Here is a 24,001-nt window from a genome sequence, read left to right as displayed (position 1 = left end):
TTCAAAGTAAGTGTTTCTCTCTGCATGTGCAGAGGGAATACGTATTTTTTCAAAACAAAATTTAGCCTTTTTTTTTTTTTTTTTTAAGTTTTAAAGAGATACATCCAGGTTCTCTCTCCAAGACTAGAACTTTACAAGTGACTTACATCTCCATGGTGCCATTTCAATCTTTCTTGAAAGAGTCTTCAGAAGTCCCCAGCCTCCCAAGAGGGTGCACAACCCCTCAGCAGTGCCCCTGCCAGCCACTGCCCCCTGTTCCGAGGGGTGCAAGGGGCGCAGCAGGCAGGCTGCCTCCCCCTCCCCACGCCCCGCTCGCAGCCCTCTGCGGTCACATCCAGAGCCAACGATGGCAGAAGATGTGGGCGCATCACTTGGCTGGCAGCGATGGGGATGGATCCAGCTGCCGGCATTTCGAGAGCTCGGCCAGCAGAGGGTGGGATTGGATTGAAAAGCACGAAAATTGCAGCTCGCCAGCACCCTAAAGGCTCTGGCCCAGGATTGGGGCACCAAGAGGACGGGCCAGCCTGCGGGAGCTGGGCTGCTCAGGCACCTTTGGCTGGTAGCCTGCCCTTGGCTTTGAGGGTGCTTCAGGCAGAGCTAGCACTGACACCCCAGCCTCAGTCTCCTCTTTAAAGTCAGGGGTTTATTATTATTATTACACCACCTTGTCTGCCTCGCTTCGGGACACTCACCGCCCTGGCTGCTCGGGGTACTTCTGCTTCGTGTAGGCTTCCAGCGTGGCGTAGACCTTCTCCCTCAGCGATTCCACTTCGGAGGGGCTAGACAAACCCTTAGCATCTGGTTGAGGGAGAACATACAGGTAGGGAAGAAATCACTGCAGAAGCGACCTTTCCACTACCAGCAGAATGACTGTGTGCACAGGTGGGAAAGGACTCTGGCTCTCTTTAATCATGCACCCAGGGAGTGGGACGAATCAGTCTGCAATCCTGATGCTTACTGCCACTGCACTCCTGCCTGTGACCTGCCATGGCCCTGAGGACATGCATGTCACCTGGGACTGTCTGGCATCTCAGACTTACCTGGGTTAAACAGGACAATGGCTCGCAGGCACCCCAGCTCTGACTTATCCATCTGCATGTCTTTCATTTTGGACACCAGCTCTGTCAAAACCCTGCATGTGAGGGACATGGGTGGGCAGACAATCAGAAACAGGTACAGACAGCAAGGCTGGGGGCTGAAAAACATTCGAGACAGGCACTGGGAATACCCCCAATTCATCTCTGCAGGAAGAGGCAGCTTTGAGGGACAGCCATGACACTCTGCTCTTTTTTATGTCTATCAGCAGCATCCAGGGACCTGAGCATCAAATTTGCTCCCATTCTTACTACGCTCAGCACACGGCCTGGGTGCTCTGTTTGCACTAAAAGATTTTGCATTCAGTTGAGGAAGACTGCATGAGGTTTTCTCCATATTTCACTATGCAAAACACAGGCACTGCCTTTACACACACCAGTTGTGGTAGAGTGGGAACGCAGTGTCCTGACAGGCAGGGAGCAGGCATGGCACGGACAGTACCTGTGCAGTCATTACATGGCAAAGTTGGGGTTTAAGGCTTTGCCTGCTAAAGCTCTTGCTGATTGGTATTAGCTCGAGATCCAGTTACAGCAAACTCTCGAGAGAAGGCAGAGAATCATTCCTCCCCCTGCACACCCAACAAATGATCTGCTGCTGCAGCAAACCCCTTTCCAAGGTGCTTTCATCTCATTCTCAGTTTTTAAGCCAGTCAAGCATCCCCTCCTCATTTGAAGGTAGTTCTGTCCCAAATCACCATGTATTTGCTCTAGTTCTCACTAAGGACATGTTTCCAGTTTAGAGGGGAAAGACAGAGCTAGCCTGGCCACCTCTACCAGGGCATGGCAAAACCAGGCCACATACCTGTCAAAGATGGAGCCCACACCAGCACTGTGAGCGCTGCTGCGGTGCACGTGCAAGCCTGTGGCCAGAAGGATGCCATCTTGCACTGACACAGAGCGATGGGAAAAAGAGGCGATGAGCAGCTCATTCCAGCCTGCAAGAGGAGATGTGCAGGACACAAGAGGTAGTTCAGCAGAGTATCAGTCCTGCATGAAGCGGGAGAGCTGGTTTCTCCCTGCTGGCTTCAGACTCAGCTCACAGGAGAGATGGAACCCCAGGTATCAACTGCACCCTTGCCAACACTGCAAGGGATTGCAAACCCTGACCAGTAGCAAGGAAGGTGCAGAAAAAGACTCAAATGGGGAACAAAATAAAAGGGGGTGGGGTGGGGGAAGAGAACATGCTGGGTTTTCCTCCTAAAAACCCATATTCCTTGCATTAGCAACCCCTTTACATCATTTTACATGTTACACACTAATGTGCTGCACACATAGTAAGCTCTACAGCCATAGGAACTGCATTAACTGGACACATTTATTCACTCTCTTCCTGCCCTCCTACACATCTCCATTAAGACAGGAACAAACAGAAGATTCCACTGCCCCATCCACAGCCGCTGCCAACCGCTCATCATGGCTCAGGATGGGTTGCTCACCCTGTGACAGTGGGGATGGATCAGCTCAGGATTTTGCATTCACCATCCTGCCTGACTGCCATGGCACACGGCTCAGAGAGGGGACAGGGGTACCAGGAATAGCCCCAGTGGCCACAGGTGGGGGATGTTACCTGCCCGGAGGAGAATGACTTGGTCTTCCAACGTCAGGTCGGAGAAGTGGGGGATTCGCTTGGCCCACTCAACAAGTGTGAAGAGCTGCTTGTCAGCTGCATGGCATATGTTGGTGACAGGGTCATTAGTCTAATTAAAAGAGATATAAAAAGAAAAAGAGCAGAGGAAAAGATGAAAATTTAGCAATCAAAAACCTTGTATAATCACTGTCTGCACTGCACACAGTATCAGATCAAGGTGATGATACTCAGAGCCCACAAGTAAAATCAAGTTGCCAGTAATCTCCGCTGTGTACCGTTAGGAAGAGAAGATATTTATTCCTACTACTCCCCCTCTACACCCAGCCAAATCAGCTGGTTGCTAGACTTTTCTGTTTACTTGCTGTTCCTTGCAAAGCAACTCCTGCATGGTAGGCTGTAGACCTGCTCCCCAGGGCATAGCTAAACCCCATCAAACTGAACAGGCATGAACAGCAGTTTTATCCAAACCACAGCAGCAAACTTGCTGTGTTCAGCTCCATTCCAGTCTTGGTCACTGGGACAGACAAGCAGTGCCCACGTATGTGCAACTGTAGAAGCCAGCACAGGGCTCAGACTCTTCTGGCATCCAGCTACTGCCCTATCTACTCACTGAAACCAAAGGGAACTGGAAAAAAAATACTAGGAAAATAACGTATAGGTAGTTTTCTAGTTGTTGTTCAGAGTAGCTTCAAAAGAAAATTGTGGTGATTTTTAGGCAGTGCAAAGCAAAAACCCCTTACAAAATGCTAGCCCTTCATGCGAGGTTTGCCTTTTCAAATCGCACCTCTAAGGCTCTCATCTCTAGATGCAAGTGATATTAGTGCTCCTTACCGAGCTCTCCGTGTTCATGTCGCTGTACGCCTCCGTCTTGGGTTCAACTGCCAGCTCAGCTTCCAGGATCCTCTCCACGGGCATGTCCTCGCTGCCACTGCTTGTGGACTCAGCCTCATGCTCGCTCCGCTCCCTGCTCCTCTGCCTCTCCTCCTGTACAGCTGCGGGACAGAAATGTCACTCTTTACATGCACAGCAACACTCGGTCGCAGTGGGGCCCCTTTCCTCTGGAAGCAGGGACAAGAAACCCACTCAGGAGAGGCAGAACAGCAAATAAATGGATGTTTCAGATCTATGTCCACCACTTTGGGGGTGCTTTAGACCAGCAGCCTCCACATTTGACAAAAGGTTGGGATTTCCAAGGTGCGAAGCTCTGGAATAAAGGAAAGAGGAGTTGATACCTCCAGGTGGCAGCCTGGACTCAACTGTCACTAGATGCTGGAGGAGACAGGAGAGACCCAGCACCCAGACAGTGGTTTGCTGTGCTCACAGAGTGCTTCGAACAGTCCCGCAGTGGTCAGAGCATCCAGCAGCAGAGCTAGACAGTCCCTCATCTCCAGTTGGATACACACACTCTCTACCTCTTTTCTGAGCAAAAGCTTACCCAGCCTGGCTCAGCCCTGGTGTCACCTCTCCCTCCACCACCTCTCTTCCCAACCCTCCCCACTAGAAAGCAGATCCTAGCACCTCCAAATGCCCCGATGCCTTCACTCTCTCCTCCCATCTCTGCACGTTTTCCAAAATATCTACTGACTGGAGGAACAGAATCACTGAAACTCTCTCCAGATCTCAGCTATTAACCCCCAGGGCCGCTGGGTGTGTGGAGGACAGGTCAGTGTAGGACAGGTTAGTGTAGGACATGAGCACAAGGCTTGTACAATAGAAGTTCTGGGTGCACATTTTTGTTGGAGAAATCTTAAAGGGAAATAAGAAAATCCTGCTTAATTTTTTTTCTTAAAAAAGTGACCAGCAGGTGTCATATCTGTTTAGCTCATTGCTGGGGAGAAATGCCCCAAAACTACAGTTGTGCTACCATCTCTCCCCTGGGTGAGCATACTGCAACAGGCAGGGACCCAAAGCACCCAGTAACCCGTGAGGGACAGGTAGGCAGCTGGCCTGGTCTCAGAGAACAGCCTGTACCAAGCTGTAGGCATCTATACACCTGAAATGAAAGGTTCAGTGGGTGAGAAGCTGGCCCCTGCCACACAGACGTTGGTGCTTCACCATTCAACAGCTTAATGGCATCCCACCCCGTTAGCTGAGCACCAGGCAGTCAGCACCCAGAGGAGAGAGAAAGCCACCAAGGCCAAGCGATAAAAAGTCCTTTAAGAGGAGAGCGGACCTGCATAAACACCAGGGGACCTCAAGGAAGGGACCAGCTCAGCAAGCTCACAGCCAGCCTGGGGGAGAATTTGATCCCCATTTTCTCAGTTAGGTAAGTGCTGCTGGTAGAAGAGTGTGACAAGCTTTTAGGTCAGATACTTGGGTTAGGAGATTATTTTTCTCCGTTTGTCTTCACAGCTCTTCTGTTTGTAGCAGTGTCAGGAAACAAGCCCTTACATCAGCCCTGTCTCACCCTTACGTTAGTGTGCTTTCAGAGGAAGGGCCAAACCACGGGAGGTGCCTCAGCACTAAGGCTCATGATCACTTTGCAATGCTCAGTGCTTCCCTGCATTTCTCCCAGCTGAGAGGATGTGCTTCCCAGCACTGCCCAGCTGCTGGGAACTGGCAGCACCCAAGAAGAGGGCTCAGTGGGGCATCCAGTCTGGCACTGGCGAGGGAGGGCAACAAGGGATGCACATATGTGCCAGCCAGCTGGGGGGAGCATTTGTCCTTTTCAGGGTGACGGACAGGAATAAGCCAGGGAAGTGTTTCTAAAGTCATCAAAAGCTTAGTGGGAGGAAGAACACGCCAAGGAAAGACCAATCCCATCACTCAGCCCCCAAACTCATACAAGACTCCTTGTTAAAGCTGCAGACTGTCTCCAGTTTCTGCAGCTCCTGGAAAGCCCCTGTGGTTATTGCAGCCAAATCCCTGCAGGATCCACCAAGATCCTGGGGTTTAAATTTTCACACTCTGCAAAGGGAAGTTGCGTTGATGCCCTGGTCCTCTGAACCACTTTGCACCCAGCTGGAAGGGAGAACTGTGCCTGGGATTAGGTTTTTGATTCAAGCTTGGCATTTCACAGCCCCCCGCTGCCCTAAGTAGTTGAGGCAACACAGCCCTGATGATGCTACAGGGAACAGGATGAGGCTCAGCCGGTGCCCAGTGTTACACTGCTTCCCCAGGCTCTGCCCTGCACAGAGCAGCCTCATGCTCCTCAGGGGGACAGCACGGCCTCCAAAAGGGACAGCTACACAGCCTGCTAACATTCAACCCCAGAGGCTGCACAGTTATTTTATCTTGGAAAAAAGCATCTTAAATGCTGTCCTAGTTGTTACTACCTGACCTCGCATCTGTCAGTGTGATCTGGGAGACTATCCAGCTCAGCAGTCCTTGCTCCACCGAGGACGGAGCAACTAGCTGCAGAGAGCAGAGGTGGACAAACGCTCGTGCCCTTGGGCTTGCTTTCCCTGCAGCAGAGACTCACTTGGTGGCTTTTACAGAGAGTTTGTACTCTCCAGATTTGGGTGGGAGAGAGGCAGGGCTGCAGGACCCACCACAGACTTGTCACCCTTAGCAGCTCTTGGAGGCTTCCTTCAAGTCAGTGCAAAATCCCTCTAAGTCAAATCACCTCAAGTTAGATCCTTGCTCTGGATCAACAGCTTCGGTGCTTTGGGCCAGAAACACAGTCCTTTGGGGGATGCAGTGAGTGCATGTGGAGTATGGAAGAGGGTGCATGGACTGTTCCCATACAGCTCTCTCCTGCAGCACAAGGACACCACAGAATGCAAGCTGTACCAGCGCTCATCTCAAATAGCAAGGTTAACAGTGGAAATGCCAGAGAACTATAAAATAGGAGATAGCAATAAATCATTCGCCCTAATCTTCCAGTGTGAGAATTAGGTAGTGACAATTGAAGCAAACTAAAAATGAAAGAGGAGGTTGCTCTTCACACAGGAGACAAGCAGGCTGCAGGACTCGTTACTGCCAGGTGCTGTCCACAGCAGAGGTTTACAGGGGTCCAAGGGGTCCAGGCCATTAAGGGTCGCTAACTAAGGGCAAGCTTGTGTCAAAAATCAGTTAATAGATTCCATAGTCACCAGTATGAGCGTTTAGGTGGGATGGGAGGAAAAACATAGTGTAGTAGCTTCCCCATCACCCTCTTTTCTTTTTAGTCCCTCTTTCTTATTAGGAAAAATTTCTTCACCAAAAGGGTGGTCAAGCACTGGGACAGGCTGCCCAGGGAAGCGGTTGAGTCACCATCCCTGGGGGTGTTTAAAAGACACACAGACGTGGTGGTTTGGGACATGGCTTAGTGGTGGACTTGGCAGTGCTCAGTTAACAGTTGGACTAGATGATCTTAAAGGTCTTTCCCAACCTAAACGTTTCTATGATTCTTATTTCCTTTCCGAAATGAGGTCAAAAACACTCTGAATCTGTCAGTGTGGGGTTTTGGAATGTTCCAGCCTTGGAGGGCCACCAAGAGCCAGAATTACCCTAATGAATGCAAGGAAAATTTCTAAGCCCATTCTGTCCACCAGCCCACACGTACCTTCCCTCTTCATCCCCATGGCGAGGCACTTCTGATAGCGGCAGTACTGGCAGCGGTTGCGTTGGCGCTTGTCTATGAGGCAGTCCTTGTTGTCACGGCAGGTGTAGATCAGGTCCTTCCGGATTGTCCTCTTGAAGAAGCCTTTGCAGCCCTCACAGCTGTACACCCCATAGTGCTTCCCTGGGGAGGCCAGGGGAGGCCATCAATGGGCAGGCAGGTATCTGCCCTCCCCTCCAGCATGAAGGAGCTTGAACCAACCCCAAAGGTGAAAAAACTGGCTGCAGGGTATCATCTTAGCCAGCCTGACTTGGCTTTAGCGGCTCTTTGCTTGAACAGCGACCAGCAGCAGTCAAACCATAGGACCACTGCTTTCCTGTGATAAGGAGGGACCACATCCCAGGGGAAGGATGTGAAGCCACATCTTAGCTGCAGTTCAAGTGTAGAAAAGCCATACATAGCAAATGGGGTACACTGATATGAAGGGGGTATGCAAGGCACCAGCCAGGCTGCAGTCTTTGGGGTAGGAGAGAAAACACAGGCACAGCCAAAGCCCAGCTAACACAGAGCACAGGTAAATGAGAACACAGTGATTTTGGTCTATTTACCTTTGATAAACAGGGACAAAACCTAAAATGAGATTACACACGTGAGGGAGAAGAGCACAGCTTTTAGGTTTGCTGTCTTTTGGACACAGTGCAACTCACCTGCAAAACATACAGCCTGCCCTTGGGTAAGCCAGACCCAGCTACAAACCCTGCGACGCCCGCATGGCTCCAGCAAGCCTCCAGCGTTCACTCCTGCACGAGCCTTGCCTCACAGCATCAGGGGAGCTTTCATTGCACAAAGCCTTCCCCAAGAAAGAAAACTTCCTACCTGAGGACCTGTCCCCACAGATGGCACAGATGTGTTTGGCTAAGGATCCTGGGCTTGTAGATGGATAATTCATGTTCCCAATCCCTGGGAGACCTGGCAAGGGCTTGACATCCTCTGAGCTGCTGACATTGTTCAGGACATTGAGCTGCAGAAGCCACAAGACAGGTTAAAGGGTTGAGATTCATACCTCAATGAAACCATCCCCAAACTGAGCTGACCTCTCCCTTGCTGCTCCTGCTGGGCTCGTCCCACAAGCTTATCTCCAGCAACTCCACGGGGCTGCCATGGGCAGACAGACATCCTCTGGTGAATCCAGCTGGAGCGGTTTAAGCAGATGCTTGGTAGCAGATATTGCCTCTCACCCTGTCCTGATGCTTTAACCAAAGCCAGGACTAAGCAGAACTGGAAAAGGGCAGGCAGCAACCCTCAGCTGCTCAGTTACAGCCTCCAAGCGACAAGGCTGGTGGGATCCTGCCCGCTTCATTAGACCATGCCGATCACTGGCTGCTTGCTGCCTCAGCCACTAACAGCTTAGTAAGAAAGACCTTTGCAGCCAGGTGATTTGTTGCAATTAAACCTGCATTGCTGCATGGCTAGGGAAGCTGTAATGACGTTTTTTAAAAAAGTAATAAATAAGAAAAAAAAGCTTTAAGTGCATTAGCTTCCCTGCCTCGTGATATGCAAATCTGCATAAACACTTGAAAACATGGTCACTCCCCGGGACTTCAGCTCCCAAACACTGTCACAGGCTGGAGAATGGAGCAGATGTGGGGTTGCCAGATTAAACAAAACAGGGAGCAGGCTGAGCATCTAAAAATCAGATGCAGCGAGACACAGGCAAATGGCCCAGAGTCCCCAGCTGAGATCCCTGGGAGCTGCTCATGGCTGCGGCACGTTAAAGGTTACAAACCGACATCGATTAGAGACCAAAGCCTGATGTTGCCCAGGGCTTTGTTTTATTGCTATTTGCTTTCGAGCTGTTGTCGGCAGGGCAGTGAGGATTAAGGGCCATGGAGCACGTTTTGTCAAAAGCAGTCTGGGCAGAGCAATGCCTCTGTAAAACCACTATCACGTCACCTTTCCCATTGCCATGCTTTGAGGGATGGGTATGGTTTCTTTATCATTAACCTTGCTTTTAAGTCACCCCAATTTTTTGGCTAAAGTTCTTCGCAGCAAGAGGGCAGAAGAAGGGACAGAAAACAAGATTTTTCGATGAAAATCCAGCTACAGCCTTTGTTAGAGTCTCCATAACATTTAAACCACTAGATTTCATGCATGCTGTTGCAAGTTCTCCATTTGCTCCAAGAAATGGTTCATTTCCCATGAAAAAGTATAATAATTTCCACAAGGGATTTCAGCAGAGAACAAGTAGGGTTCATCCCATTGGGATTTCTGGACCTGTCATTAGAAAAAGAAAAAGGGGCAGCCTGTTTTCATCTTCCCTCCCCACTGTCCCTTCATTTTCAAAGCTTCAAAGGTCTTGTGACATTGAAAATACAAATTTTCCAGCAAAAATTACCACTCTAGGAGACAGGGATTTTGCCCTACTAGAAAATAAAAGTGCATAGGCAAAAACTGCCCAGAAGAACAGAGATTTGCTCTCCCCAGCAGAGACCCAGACCAGGCAGTGGCAGCTGTAAATCCTAATTCCTAATGCTTCAAAATCTGAACTTGGCCCAAGGAAAGGAGAAACCAACCCCTTCCTCCCACAAGAGCCCTTTTTTTAAAACAAGGTGGCTACCTTTTTTACCCTGAAAACTTCTTCTTGGCAAGATGCTGAGCCAGAAGGAACTTTTTATGGTTTAAAACTCAGGTACCATCTTTTCTTTCTCTCCGGCTGCACTTTGAGACAGTAATAGGGAGAGAGGGTTCATGGAGTGGAGGGGGAGGGAAATGGGGCAGTTTTAGCCATCAGTGTCCTCAGAGCTTGACTCCTGCAGGTTAAGTGCAATCATGTACGATATCTGGGACAACTGCTTGAACCCAAACCCATTAACTGCCTTCCTGCCAAATCCCCAAGGCCCAGCTGTCTCCTTGCATTAAAGGCAACAGAAATGAAACCCACTCCTCAGAGCTGGGAACTTGGCGCAGTGCCCAAATTGGGAAAACCACTTCCCAGAGCATCCCGAACCCCAAAGGGGAGGCTTCCATCCAGCAAATGCTGCCACCAGCTCCACCACCACAAAGTACCTGCCCTGGATGCCATGGGTACAAATATCGTGAGGTTGATGGGGAACAGTTGGGTGGTACGAGGGGAGGAAGGATGCCCACTGCAGACAGCCAAGACCCACGCTGGAGTTGAGGGTGCTGGTGAAAGGTAAGGCAAACCTGTCAAGTCACCCTTCTTCTCTCTCAGAGCTCTTCAGGGGCCTCCCCATACCATCCTCTCCCAGCCTTAGTGGGCAGGCGCTAGGAAGAGCTTCAGACAGATGGTGGAGTGGCAGCAGGGTATGGGGCAGAGAGGGCTCAGGGACCATCCCCTCGCTGGGTCCTCAGTGAAAGCCATGAGGCTCTTCAGCCTTCCTTACCTTCGGGTCCCACAAATAAAATGCGAAGCCTTGTTAATAAAAGGTAGAATTCCTGCTTAGATCTGGATTCCCAGAACATTTCAGCATACTATCAAAATTCCACGCTGCCACCTTGGTCCCAGCCATGCTGGAGGGGGTGCCAGGTTTTTAGGGCAGCGTGTCCCCACCCCTGCTCCACAGAGCCACCTTGGGAGGCTCCCAGCTCATCCATGGCTCTGGGGAGGCATCAATCCTAACACCTGGGTCTCACCCCTGTCTGGAGGGGAAACCTCAGCACCTGAGTGAGCTCAGGCAGTAAGGAAAGTAGTGCTTAATTTGTCTTCAGGCAAAGTCTATATGCAACACAGTACATGGCTAGCATTTAGCATTAACATCTGTCTCTCTCTCTAGAAAGTCTGTCTCCTTTCCAAATAATGAAACAAAGCAGATATCCTTTTGCAGGAAGAAGGGGAATGCTTCACATGCTTCACCCCTTGGCTATCCTGATTATTTCCATGTACAGTAATTACACACACTACAATAGATGCAGTGGAGGGGAACTGGACTGTACCCGTGGTGAAGACAGACCTGGAAATTAGCTCTCTCCCCTTATCGTGCAGGGTATTTTGAAATACATACAGCCAGGGACATTTATGTGGAGAGACTCACAGGCTGGAAATTGTTCTTTACAGCTGATCTCCTTAAGTGGCCAAAACACACCAGACTCCCCACCATGCAACCCACTGCCTCAAATTTTGGGGCTTTGCCCAGTCTGAACACCACAGAGTGTAGCGAAACAAGTGTGCACGTCTCCCTACCTGCGGACTGGCGTGTGTCACAAAATTCATGCCTGGGGCTGAGGACAGAGAGACAGGGTGCGAGCCGATGGAGGACGCGATGACTCTGTACGGCGAGCCCAGCGCGTTCACCGGAGACCCAATGGCGTTCATGGGGGACGGCAGTGCCCGGGAGGCGTTTGCAGGGGCCTCGAGGTAGTTGTGGTGTCCGTCCACTGAATTTCCTGTGGAAAGGCTTGACGACAGGCTCACAGATGTGGAGCTGGCGTGGACAGGGGAATCTACAGGGAGAAACAGAACGATTAAATACACTATGAGCGAGGCCAGCTGTACAGCAGTCAGCTGCCCAGCCTTGGTCGTGTCAGCTTAGATGCTGGCCAAGGCTCAACGCCAACCAGCAAACATGCCTTATGTTAAAAAGGGAACGAGCAAAATGTTGATTACACTATGGGAAATAGTTACATACAGCAACAAAACATATTATGAAGATAACAGTTCATAGTCAAGTCTTCTTTCACTGCTGCAGTGCCTCAGCTGACTTGGAAGAAGGCACCCCTACCTGCCTGCTGCTGGTTTTCTCTAAACTATTCCCTGAGGCCCCATTTCTTTTGTCCAAGCCGGCTCTAGAGACAGCTCGCATCTGAAACCATGAAATCCCCACCGACCAGGCTGGAAACCCTAAATGCTGCCCGTATCTCATGAAGCACATTTGCTCCCTGTGATGGCTCAGCAGGCTCCTCTTCCCCTGGCTCAGCTCTTTCCCTTCCCACCCACTTATCTCTCCACCGTGCTATTTCACATGCTCCTCCAGCTCTCAGAACTTGATGCCAGCATCTTCAGGAAGGGCTGGAGCAATGCAGGACAGAAACTGCCCATGACATGCTAGCAACACAGATTATGGGACAAGGCACCCACAAAATATTTCGTCCATCACTTTTCCTCACTTAGTACGAGACAGAACAGAGATTGTGGCCACACAGACATGCCTGGGCACAGCCTCACAGCCACAAGGAAAGAGGGCTTCCTCCCCCCACGGCGAATAGCTCCAGTGTACATTGCCAAACTGAGCCTTACAGCAGCCCCACAAGATCCAATCTGCTGCAGAACACCACCGGGGAAGAGGTGGCAGAGAAAAGCCATATAACCTCAAACACGGCCACTTCAGGGCAGTTTCTGAGGCTGAACACCTCACCCAAGGCCTAAACGCTGTCTCCTATAAGACCAATCTCAATTATTCAGAGGGTATCTGGGCATCAAATGCCCACTAGTCCCAATGGGTCATGTATCTAGCTGTATTTTAAGGATTTATATGACCTTTCCTCCCTCCCCTAGAGTTTACCAACCCCAGTTAGCATTAACTGTCATTAACATTTCAATGAACCATCGTTTCTCTGCTGGTTTTTCAACACAGGAGAACATTCCCTGGAGTAGCAAAGGAAAGATGTTCTGTGGGAAGGTCACATGGTTGGTTTTCCATGGCTGGCACAGAGGATGCTTGTTCCCATTGCAGCACTTTGGTGTTTTGTTTGTTTCTTTCTTTCTTCCTTTTAACATTATTGCAAAGTTATTTACCTGACAGTGTTTGTTATTTTACCTGAAGTAACAATCAAATCTGATTCAAAGGGAAGATGCACAATAAAGACAGGAAAAGGTCAGCTTGCTGAATAACATTAAAGACATTTGTCAGAGTCAAGGAGGACTCGATCCGCCGTTATCAACCCACTTCAGACTTAATTCTGCAGAGGGAGGGGGAGAAAAGGTCTTTGTCAATTCTTGCTTTGGCTTTTTGGATCAATTCTCCCAGTGGGAAGCGATGTGCAGCAAGAGGCAGCCAGCTCAATGACAACAGCAGAAGCCTTGGAGGCAGCAAGGCGGTCTGAAGGCAGAGCCAGGGCTTCTGCCTGCTGCTAGAGACAGTCACCCTACGTCCCCCTGCCACCATCACAGACACACAGCCCATTTTCTGTTAGTAGACAGCAAAATCCCTACCTTGTAATGGCTTCCAAGCGCAAAAGCCTTTCACCCCAGAGAGAGCCGCCAGGACAGCCTTTAGCAGGGGGCAGAAGATATGCTGTTTGCCTGGCCCTCGTCTGACCTAAGTGCTCATCTCACAGAGGCACCTCCGTTGTTTCCTGGGACTTAAAAGGACCATCCTGACTTGTACCATTATTGGCTTCAGAGACAAGCAAATGCATTTTTCATCACCTGCAAGTAGTCTGGTACCACAGCATGCAGCCCTCCCCAGCATCTCTAGCGCAGACTTATAAAGAAATTTGGTTTATGCCTCTTTAAACAATTAGAGAAACATCATTGCCTTTGAGGATTCTTCAGCTCAGAAAATAAGCCACTGAAGAAGAGACTGGGCAGAAATCTATCACACCAGGACAGCTAAGGAAAAGAACGATTCTTCATCCTCTTCCATTAACACAGAAAAGGGCACGTTTTGAAAGTATCATGCAGAAGATTTAAACTAGTAAGAAAAGACTCCTCAGAGAGTTATTTAACTGTTTGCATTTACACCAGACCTTACAGAAATGCTGTCATATTGAAGTTTCTCCATTAGAAAAGCACCAAGTTTCATAAGAACCCACTGCAAGCAAGGCTTTCAGAGGGGACTGCATGCCAGGACAAGCCCCACAGTGTGCTCGTGTCCATGCCAAGAGGCGACTGTTCAAGGGCTAAGGCCAGGGGAATCTCCTGGCCCCCAGGATAGGATCAAAGGTTGAAGCCAGGAAGCCTGGAGGGCTTGTACCTACCTCTCTTACCCCAGCAACGAGACACCAAAGAGGAAGCACGAATGCATGAAGGAGTGTTTGCTGGTAGGGATGGATGGATAAATGAAAATACCTACTGCCAGAGCCTGATGACACAAGTCAGAGTTAACAGGTTTGTTTCCACAGTGTCTGGCCACACTGTCCTGCCAAGGCTGTGACAAACCCATCAGTGTTAACTTTCCATTTACCAATGAATGATTTCATCCATCTGTTATAAACTGTAATACAAACCCCATTTAGAAAAGGAGAAACAAACAGACCAAGCAAAAAACTCCCCCAAAAAACCCAGTCAAAGCAAAGCACTCCTGCAAGGCTGTCCGAACTCTGACTTCCAGCCCCTCCATACTGAGCTTCTCATTTTCAGGCTGGACTGCTCTGAGAGGGATATAATATGTGACTGCTACCAGGTTTTCAGCTTGTACGAGGAACAATTTGCATGACTGGCAAAAGGCGTGCAGTAAAAGCCATGCCAAAGCATCCTCAACACTGGGGTTACTTATTGCTAAGCTAAGTACCCTCAAAGTTGTTTCAGTCCAAAGGAGCCAGGGTGGCTTGAGCAATGAAAACAGCAGACTGCAAGTCTGATTCATGATTTTTCAATTTGAATTATTTAATTCAAATTCAATATATTGAATTAATCAAATTATTAAACTAAATGATCTGCAGGAAAATACTGATGGTCTGTGTCCCTCACCTCCCAACAGCAAGAAACCAGTAAGGTCGTGGGCTTGCAGGGATGGCTTGGTTTTCCTCAAGGTATTTCCCCCTCTCATTTGGGGGACAAACAGAAATGTCAACACGCCAGTTGAGCGGGACCAGCGAGGAACTGCTCCGCAGCAGGGAAGCAGCTCTGGGACCGAGCGGTGGACGACTGGGCAGACAGGACTCAGTCCTGCATGCCAGCCACAGCCTCTCTAGCGGCATTTGGCACAGGTGACATTTACACAGGCCAAAGTGAGCCCGGAGTCTGTCCGTCAGGTAATGCAAGGTGACAAGCAGTGCCGGGGTTTCAGCCAGCTGCGCGGGGCCCTGCGGAGCGGAGGGCAGCACTGTGTCGGCAGGCGAGGGCTCTACGGCTTGCACAGCCCCTGCCTTTGAGCACCAAGTGTGGCTCCTAGACCGGCCAGGGCCTCCACATCTGCTGGAAAAAACTGGCTGAGCCCCCGCATCCAGCATCAGGGCTCACTAATGCTTTTAACCACCTGCTCCAGATTCAAGATGAGCTTACTTCTGATCCACAAATGGGGCTGTTTAGGTCTCTCTCCTGTCTCCCTCCTCTACAGGAATGCTTGGACAGGTAGTTTCCCAATGAGAGGTTCAGGGAAGCCTGATACCGTTTATATTTCTCTCCTGGAAGAGAAGAGGAAGAGAGGACAGGAGGGAACTGCCTCGCATGGATTCTCTGATGTCTCCACTGCAAACATGCAGTGTCCAGAGAACCCTGTGCCTCAATCAACCTTCCACAAGCTCTCTTGTACTGAAATGCATATACTCCAGATTTCTTTTTGAAGGAAGCAAAGTTTAAAAAGAAGAAACTTGCTTCTGGGTGCTTTGCTGTTTCAAACTGCCTCTACAAATGTATCACATCACTTACTGCAGAGAGCAGCCATGGGTTGGAAGCGTGCACACAGAAGCAACGTCGGTCCTGTTGCTTTAGCATTCAGAATAAGGATCATATCTAAGGTCAGACTAGACAACTCTGCTGACATGAGAAAAAATAGTGAAGACCACCCTAAAAAGCACTCCGTTCTCTGCATTTTGACAACAGTGCCCTTGAGGACATAAGCAACAGCGTTATGTTTACCCATCAGCCACTGAAGCTGAGCAAGGACGCAAAGCTTTGATATTTCACTTTCACCGGTGTTTCATCTCTACCCTAGCAAAATCCTAGTCCAGGGATGGGAAACTTGCATGAATAGCCTCAAATCAGGAACAGAAGAACACTGCCCACATCACAGCAGATGTGTAATTGTCCAACAATGTGCCTGCAAAGCACAAAAACCCAGGTCCACCACAGCAATGCTAAACAGCCTGGGCTAATGCAGCTAAGCTGGTCCAGGACCAATACTAGCTCAATAAAACCAGCTTGGACACCCCTGCGCTGTGACCACTTCACATGTAAAGCTGGGGCAGACGCAGATGCAAAGACCACCCGCAAGAGCGGGCAAGTGACCCCAAATGACTTGGCAAAGGCAGTAGGAGGAGAAGCATCCAGGCTGCAGCCAACGAAGCTGTCTTGGTTCTCACCCAAATAACAGCAGTCCCAGAAACACCAGTCTCACCAATTACATTTGAGTGGGAAGTGGAACGAGAATGCACAGAGACCAGTAACATCCAGTCCCTACATACACTATTTAACCCACATGGGTTGCAAGGTCGTTTTGGTTAATGCCCCTTCAGCCCTAACACCTAGCAAAGCCTTGCAAGGGAAGGTACCAGTGTTAAACACCAGGGTCTTTCTGCAACTAAGGCCTAAAGCAATCCCACTTCCAGAGACCTGCAGATGCCTGGCAAGCCTTGAGATGATGACAACCTTCACAGTTTTGTTTTTAGTGTCAGAGAGAATCAAAAGCTGGAACTCTTCAAATAACGACAAACACACTTGTGCTTCTGAGGCCTCAGATATACACAGAAAAGTTTCATTTAATTGGCATGAACAATTAAAGGTGCAAGTTGCCCTGCCTGATACACGACTAGCAAAACTTTGCAGATACTTCACCCTCTGCAGATCAGAGAGCACCGAGAAGTGGGAAGAGACATGCAGAGAAGGGCTGATTCCAGCAGAGGAGCACGGGTGTGCGTGGGAGGTACAGCTTGGCAGGCAGCTCGTCCTTGGGAATGACCTTCAAGGGGAAATACCTGTGAGAAACACTCCTGAAACTGGATGCGATTATGTAGCAGGGAGCCCATGTTAACTAGAAACAAATAGTTTTGCTGCGATGACTGCAGAATTAGTTTTTATTTAATGCATGGGAGCTAAAATGAAAAACTATTCCCTTTCTGGTGATATTTTTAACTGTCCAAGCAGATTTCCACAGGCAGTACAGATTGCCAGGCTAATATCCTACAGAAAGGTTACTGGTTTTGCCTTGCTTTTAAGGACCAGTAACCTTTGTGTTTCCACCTTCCTGCTCAACTCCGAGTCAATAAATAATGCAGCCTTCCCCTGACAGCTAACATCACGCAAGAGCAAAAAATTTTGGAGCCGTGCTGACACATATGTGAGCAGGGGCTTCCGCAACAGGGCAGGAAAACCTTCCCCCTCAGCTCTCCGGGTGGTGGAAAGAGTCGCTTCTTCCCAGGTAATGCTCCTGTGCCACCCTTGCAAACAGGGGCCACCCAAAACCCGGCCCACAAGAGGCTGCGTGCTGGAAGCACAAGAGACTTTCACCTGCCCTGGTGCAGGCTCAACATCAGATGCTACTTTTGAGATCCTGGTCCAATTCAACTGAAAATGGACAGTGGGTCAATAGCTTAATATGTACAAGGACCTTTGGACAAGACACACCTGCAGTATAACAACATACTCTCCTCTTCAGAAAGCCAGGCTTAAGGAGGAGGGAAGGAAGGAGCAGAGTCCACAGAAGCTACGCGGGCTTTGCCATGACTTTGACAAGAACCATGCATTACAGGGTAACTGTGGATGTGGTGATCTTACCAACCAAAAACTCCTTTAGCAACTGCTTGCCAGGTAATTAAAATAAGGACTGCAAGCTAAATTAACTCACCCTAACAAGGTATCACATCCCTCTGGTGACTACAGTAACACACAAGAGTTGAATCAACTTTCTCATCTCTAAAGGAATAAATCTGTTGAATTTGAGGCCTGAAGGGTTTTTCATGATTATCTGAGCAGATTTCCCACCTGGACAGCGAGATCTCCAGCATCCACCAGGAAGAAACGTGCACAAATTCCTACAGTGGTCTTTGAACTCCTGGAGAGGCTACAGGCCCCCATCAGAATGGATCCCACTGGCTGCAGGGTCCATGGCTGCCCCACGTAATTGAAGGCAACTGTCTCCTGCTTTAAAAAATACATAATTTTTGAAAAAATTCTGCATTTCCCTAGCTGCAAGAGCTGCCTAGTCACTGGATTTTCCCACACCTTGGCTAGGTCAAAGAGCTCTCTTCCATCTTCCGATATGCATGTACAGGTACAGACACGGCAAGACATGGGACCCAGGGAACAAGCATTCTGTAGGTCACAAAACCCGGGACCATCACAGGTGAAAAAGGTGCCAGCCAGCCAGGCACAACCTGGGTTTTCCTCTTCCTATCCCCCAAACGACCCAGCCTAACCCCGCTTTGCTTGGGAGAGCTGACAAGCTTGCAGCCGGAGGTGGTGTGGCCACCGGCCAAGTTACATGAGTACTAATAAAAGAGACTTTGTGGAGGAGCCAAGTTAGCTCTTGTCCCCAACCAACGGTGCCAGAGAGTGCTCAGAGAGAAAGGACAGCCAACACAGCATCTTTCCTTGCCCTGGGAGCTGGGCTCTGGATGAAATGCATCCTTCTGGAAGATAAAACCACATTTTGAAGCTCTTTCCCTGCTCCTGCAACCCAGGCTGTGAAGGCAAATCCATCTGCCTTAGTGCACATCTCCTGATTTAGATGTCTACGAGTGACTCATCTGAACACCTTCCCTGCTACTCTCTCATCTGCAACACTTCAGAGCCTGACTGTCCTTTCCTCATCACAAATCATGTGCTTATTATCAATTTGCATATGTACGTTCTCAGACAAATTCGATGGTGTCATTCTGACATTTAAGATCAAAGTGACACTTATACCAAAAACACATACCTTATTTCTAACTTGAATGCAGATAAAATTAAGTTAAAGCATATGTAACAGTTGCTTGAATGCAAAAAAAGAAAGCAAATATAGTTGCGCTTTTTTTTTGCTGTTCTCCTCAAAATGAAGCCTGGAATTTCAGAGCTAAAGGAAATCTGAATACAATAAGATCTTGATATGCCAAACAGCAGCAGCCACATCACCTTAACTCTGCCCTCCAGCAATGCAGTGCAAGAACAGTGAATGCAACAAGCTGACAGCCTAGTGTGGACACTGCCCTTTTCCGCAGTCCTGACGTCCCCCTTCATGGTACCAGCACAGGCAGGAGCAGGACCAGTTACATAGCTATTTTAGAGGAGGAAGGAGTAGCAAAGACCATGAACATATTGTAGGCCTGATGGTGATGCAGATTGCCTGCATAGGCTTTGTGGTGAGGACCCCATGGCTGTGGGAAGCTGCCACACACACCCTCCACCAATGGTGACCATGACCTATCCTGCTTCTTCCCTCTTGAAGCCTGTTCTCCCACACAGCCCATGGGCCCTAAAGCTGTCTAGCCAGAGCAGCAGTTGCCTTCTCAACCAGCCAGAAATCCCTCTGCAGACCCAACAACCCCAGGAAAGGCAGCCCCCACACCACCCACAGCCCCACCAAGCTGCCTCAGGGGCATGGAAGCCCTCCAGCTTTGAGGGGAGTGTAGATGTGAGTGGTAACTCACAGGTCTGTAGGGTCCAGGGAGCAGAGGACAGGCCAGAGCAGCTATTTTAAAGCAGCCCAAACAAAATATAGCCAATGCTTTTGCACCTGTGCCAGCAGTTCACCTGCAGAGAACACCTCTGATTTTCTAAAGCAAATCAGAAGCAGGTTAAAACACCAGTTAAATATACTTCTAAGTGAAAGTTGGAATCCCAATATACAGAACTGTTGGTGGGCTGGAGAACCGTCCCTTCACCTTTATTGGCAGAGCAGAAATAACTCTGCTTCTACTACCAATTTTCTCTCCTAGAAATCCCCCAAAAGCTCTGCAGAGTGCTGGGACCCCTGTTTCTACAGAGAGCTGTGCCTGGTTCCTATGAAGATCAGTTTGAATGTCACTTTTCTTTTGCTTCCTTGTAAATTTGTAATACTCAAATGAAACACAAATAACACTTCCATTGTTTCACTCTTCTTGCAGCAACAGAACAAAGTTTGGCTTGCCTTTGCTTATTCCTTAAAAACACCAGTGAGCAATAGATTCTTCCAACGAGTCGTCTCTTTTCAGAAACTGCCTAAAAAGGTATTTTGGAAAGTCAAACGCTTGTGAAACTTGGGGATGACTTGATGCAATACCAATGACTTTTCTGGAGTTGGAGAATTACCAGAGGTGAGCATCTGGTGCCAGAGGGAGGAGACAAAAATACACACATAGAAGAAACATCCCATGTGCAATCCAGCGCCTGCACGAACCTTTTCTCTAGCAGAAAAATAACAGGTTGATGTATACAGCCTGGGGGCCTCCAGAGCGAGTCCTAGAGGCATTTACCCACCCTGAAGGGCTGGGAGCAACTTGAGGAGTTTTCCAGGGATACAGACTTTGTACATCCATAAACAACGATGCACTTTAACTTCCCTGGAGCAGCATCAATATTTTGTCAGCAGCCAATACGCGGGTGCTCCCAGCCCCTGGCAGCCGAGCACTCCAACCTGCACGCGCCCTGCCTCAGCTGGGGACCACCCTACAGATCCTCAACCCATTCCCTTTCTGCATCCCCCACGTTAGGACAAGAGGAATAACTTCAGCTAAAAACGACGTGCAAGCCCCAGTAATTGCAAAGCCCATTTCCCAAGAGCAAGTTCTGGTTTCTGCAGCCACGGCTTGCTCACGGCTGGCATGCAGGGGGTATTGCAGCTCGCAGCCACGCAGACGCAGCCCTTCGCAGACCACTGCCTCACTGTGCAGCCTCATTTGGCTAATCTGACACAGCTTCACACGATTATGGTGGTATCTGTGTCACAAGGGCAGAAGACAGCCACCGGCCGAGGGAAGAGCCCTCTTTAGTTTTTCTTGGGGGCTGTTTTACGTTTTAAAAGTATATTTTTTCCTCCAACTTAATAAAAATGCAATTGGAAAGATATTGACTTGGTTTGACCCTATTCTTTAAATTAATAGATTCAGCGCATCACACGCAAACACATATATGCATCTCTTCAGACGCCATATGCTAAACTCCAGAGCAAAGAGTCATGGTTTGACTCACCTGCATAATTTCAGGCAGCTTGGTTTGGCTGTGCTGAAGTTCACAGCCCAGATAATCACAGAACAGCTTCAATCATAAGCACACAGGCACCGTAGGTTACAGCCCCATACGAGCTAGGTTAAACATGTTTTTAATTTCCCTTTACCACCACCCCCCGTACTCCTACCGTGGAATCAGTTCCTCCACCTAACCCAGAAGGCACAGATTGCAAACGCAAGTAAAATACTTACTGCCAAAGCCCGCAGGAAACTTAATGAAGTGAGGATAATTCCCATACATGTTTAATCTTCAGTTCATCTCTTGCCTTTCTAAACACAACTGCCGCCTCTAACTTCAAAGCTGCCTGGAGTGCAGCACAAGCCGCCGGGGTCGGGACATGGCTCTGCAGGAGCAGGGGCTCTCGGAGGGTGCCGGGGCAGCTGCCTCCTCCAGTGGCCTCATCCTTGCTTCACGCCGGCAGCAGCTGCTCGCCGGGATGAGACATGCTCTTGTTCTCCGCCGCTCAGGGCTGGCTCCCGGGCTCAGCTGTCTCGGCTCCCTGCAAATTCACAGCGGACCGTCCGGGTAGCATAATCGCCCGGTAAGACGCTGATCAATGCATGACTGCTCCAGTATAGATCAGAAATTGGGAGGAGGGGGGGAGGTTAAGTTGTTTAGGGGAGGAGCATCGTGGGGAAGGAGGGGGGTGCTTTGCTTTTCCTCCAGTGAAGACTCAATGCAGTTTATTAGTTATACTAGCCCCAGCCATGTGGAGGTGTTTTCCAGACATGCAAAGGACCCACCCAGAGGGGCTGGTGCCCTGATGATGGGCTGGCTGATAGACAGGGCAGGAGCACATATGCAACAGTCCCAGCACCTTGGGACTCAGGCTGTTCAGGGCAGGGAGCTCCACGCTCCCATCCCGCACCAAGCCTTGCCTCAGCTGCGCTCCTGGCACCAAGTCACAGCCCCCCAGTCACGCCTAAGAAAAGCAGCCAGGACTGAGGAGGACCAGGACCTTTCTGGGGCTAGTGGTGCTACAAGTTCAACTCCCAACCCCATCCAAAGGACTCAAAAAAAGCACCCAAACCACCCCAAAAAGCATCATTAGCCAGTTGCTAAAGCTGTATGGGATGGGACAAGGTGGGGACATGGGACAGAGTCCAGGGGGGCTCAATCCATGCCACGTACAGCCAGTAAAGCATTCACAGCCACAGCAGCAGAATGCAGCAGGCTTCATAGACAGTCCCTTATATACATCCACAACTTTGTTGTCAGGGTGGGTGGGCAATAAATTGAATTACTGCAGGAAACAGGTAGAAATAAGCAGAAACAAGCAGCCAGTTGCCAGATGGGACAAAGCCACATGCAGCCTCCAGCACTGCCTCCTCCAGTGACTGGTACTCTGAAGGGGGAGCAGCCCCAGTACCCTGCCCAGCCAAGCCCCCAACCCAGCCACTGCAGTTTTGAGGAGAGGCAGTAGCACAGCCCACCGTTTCTGGTTTCTGATCTGGGTGACCTCGGATGAAGTCACCTCGAAGGAATGGAGGAGGGAGGAATTTTGCCCGAGGTTGTAAGGCACACAGAGACCAAGGTCTGCACTGCCTTAAGCGTGTGTGGGAGAAGGAGGTAGGTTACAGCCCTGCCTTTGGCCAACCACATGGTAAAGAAAGGGGGTATGGGGCGAGTAAGGGGCTCTGTCTTCCCAGGGAGTCCACAAACCACCTTCACACACAAGATGGGGAGCATGCAGCAGCCAGACAAAAGAGGGAAAAACAGCAGATTAGGATGTTTGGCATGCTTCAAGGGCCTGCTGGCTCTTGGCCCCCTCCAGGTCACCCAAGGGCCCATGCTGCCCTTTGGCACTAAGCATGCTGCAAGGGGAAGGCATGCAATATGCCAGCACAGAGCTGCTCACAGCATCCAGCCACAGCTCGGGTGGATGCTGACGGAGGTGCTGTCAGCCCCGAGGTATTGTGTGTGCAGGAGAAGGAAAGGTTACCCTTGTTAGCTCTGTTTCTTCCTTCGCTCTCAGACATTGCCATACGCTTTTCTCTCTAGACAGAGTTTAAGCAAGGGAAGGGGTGTTTTTCCCTCCCTCATGTTAATAAACTTTAAAATTATTTTTAAAAGATGATTTTGGCTTACTCCCATTTCTGCTCTGCATCTATGCACAGGGACCTGGTAATGCACAATATCACGAGGACACCATGACACAGACCCACAGCTTTTTATGGGTAGCAGGTACATTCAACTCCAGAACTTGAAGTTTACCTGGGAATACGAACTTAACATTTGGGAGTGCATCTCCACACTGCAGACTGAATGGATAACCAGATTGCTCTCAGGAGCAAGGAGGTCTGCAGGCAACAGTATCAGCATTCTGCATAGCCCATTAGCTGTAGTCCAGGTATATATGCACTGGTTTTTCTCACAGTTCGAAAAAAAGAATTAAAAAAAAAAAAAATCAGTATTCAGAGTAGGTTCTACTGAGGCAAAAGAACAAGTAACTGCAGTCTTGCAGGGAGAATACGAACAGAAGAGATCGCTCTTGTATTTTCTGTCTGGCCAGTTTTCACATCTCATTTGTTTTATTGTACAAACATTAATGGCACTGCAGAACTGTTTCAGAGGAGGAGAGGCAGCTGAGTGGCATGCTTACATGCCCTGCTCACAGGCTACAAGTTTTGACCTCTGAGGAAGGGAGACCAGAGGGTTTGATAACAAATGCAAAAGTATAACAGAGCTGTTATAATACTATGGACTAGCTATAGACCATGTGGTGCTATGTCCTGTCCCTCTCCCTGTTGAGCTGAGCTGGTGTCCTCCCCTGCCACCACTCCAACAAGGACGTTCCCAGCTCACATCCTCAA

The 24,001-nt window shown here is 49.5% G+C and overlaps 1 protein-coding gene across 5 annotated transcripts in view; it reads right to left on the bottom strand.

Moving 5' to 3' along the window:
* RXRG (retinoid X receptor gamma) overlaps positions 1–24,001 on the bottom strand; it is a 51,892-nt gene that overhangs the window by 1,398 nt on the left and 26,493 nt on the right. For 4 of the 5 annotated variants that reach the window (XR_005106700.1, XM_037403911.1, XM_037403912.1 and 1 more), the window contains 8 exons: positions 11,367–11,626; positions 8,042–8,186; positions 7,169–7,348; positions 3,514–3,674; positions 2,662–2,791; positions 1,897–2,029; positions 1,041–1,132; positions 693–798 (listed from right to left, as the gene is read on the bottom strand). Coding sequence is in view for 4 of the 5 variants with exons in the window: in XM_037403911.1 (XP_037259808.1) it covers positions 693–798; positions 1,041–1,132; positions 1,897–2,029; positions 2,662–2,791; positions 3,514–3,674; positions 7,169–7,348; positions 8,042–8,186; positions 11,367–11,626 (1,207 nt within the window). In the remaining variant the exon portion in view is untranslated. Of the gene's footprint in view, positions 1–692; positions 799–1,040; positions 1,133–1,896; positions 2,030–2,661; positions 2,792–3,513; positions 3,675–7,168; positions 7,349–8,041; positions 8,187–11,366; positions 11,627–21,379; positions 21,688–23,402; positions 23,427–24,001 lie in introns of those variants that run through there. The other variant, XM_037403914.1, reaches the window with a different exon arrangement.

The sequence above is a fragment of the Falco rusticolus genome, chromosome 11, assembly GCF_015220075.1.
Source record: "Falco rusticolus isolate bFalRus1 chromosome 11, bFalRus1.pri, whole genome shotgun sequence".
Taxonomy (NCBI): domain Eukaryota; kingdom Metazoa; phylum Chordata; class Aves; order Falconiformes; family Falconidae; genus Falco; species Falco rusticolus.
This window is presented reverse-complemented; position numbering and strand designations above follow the sequence as displayed.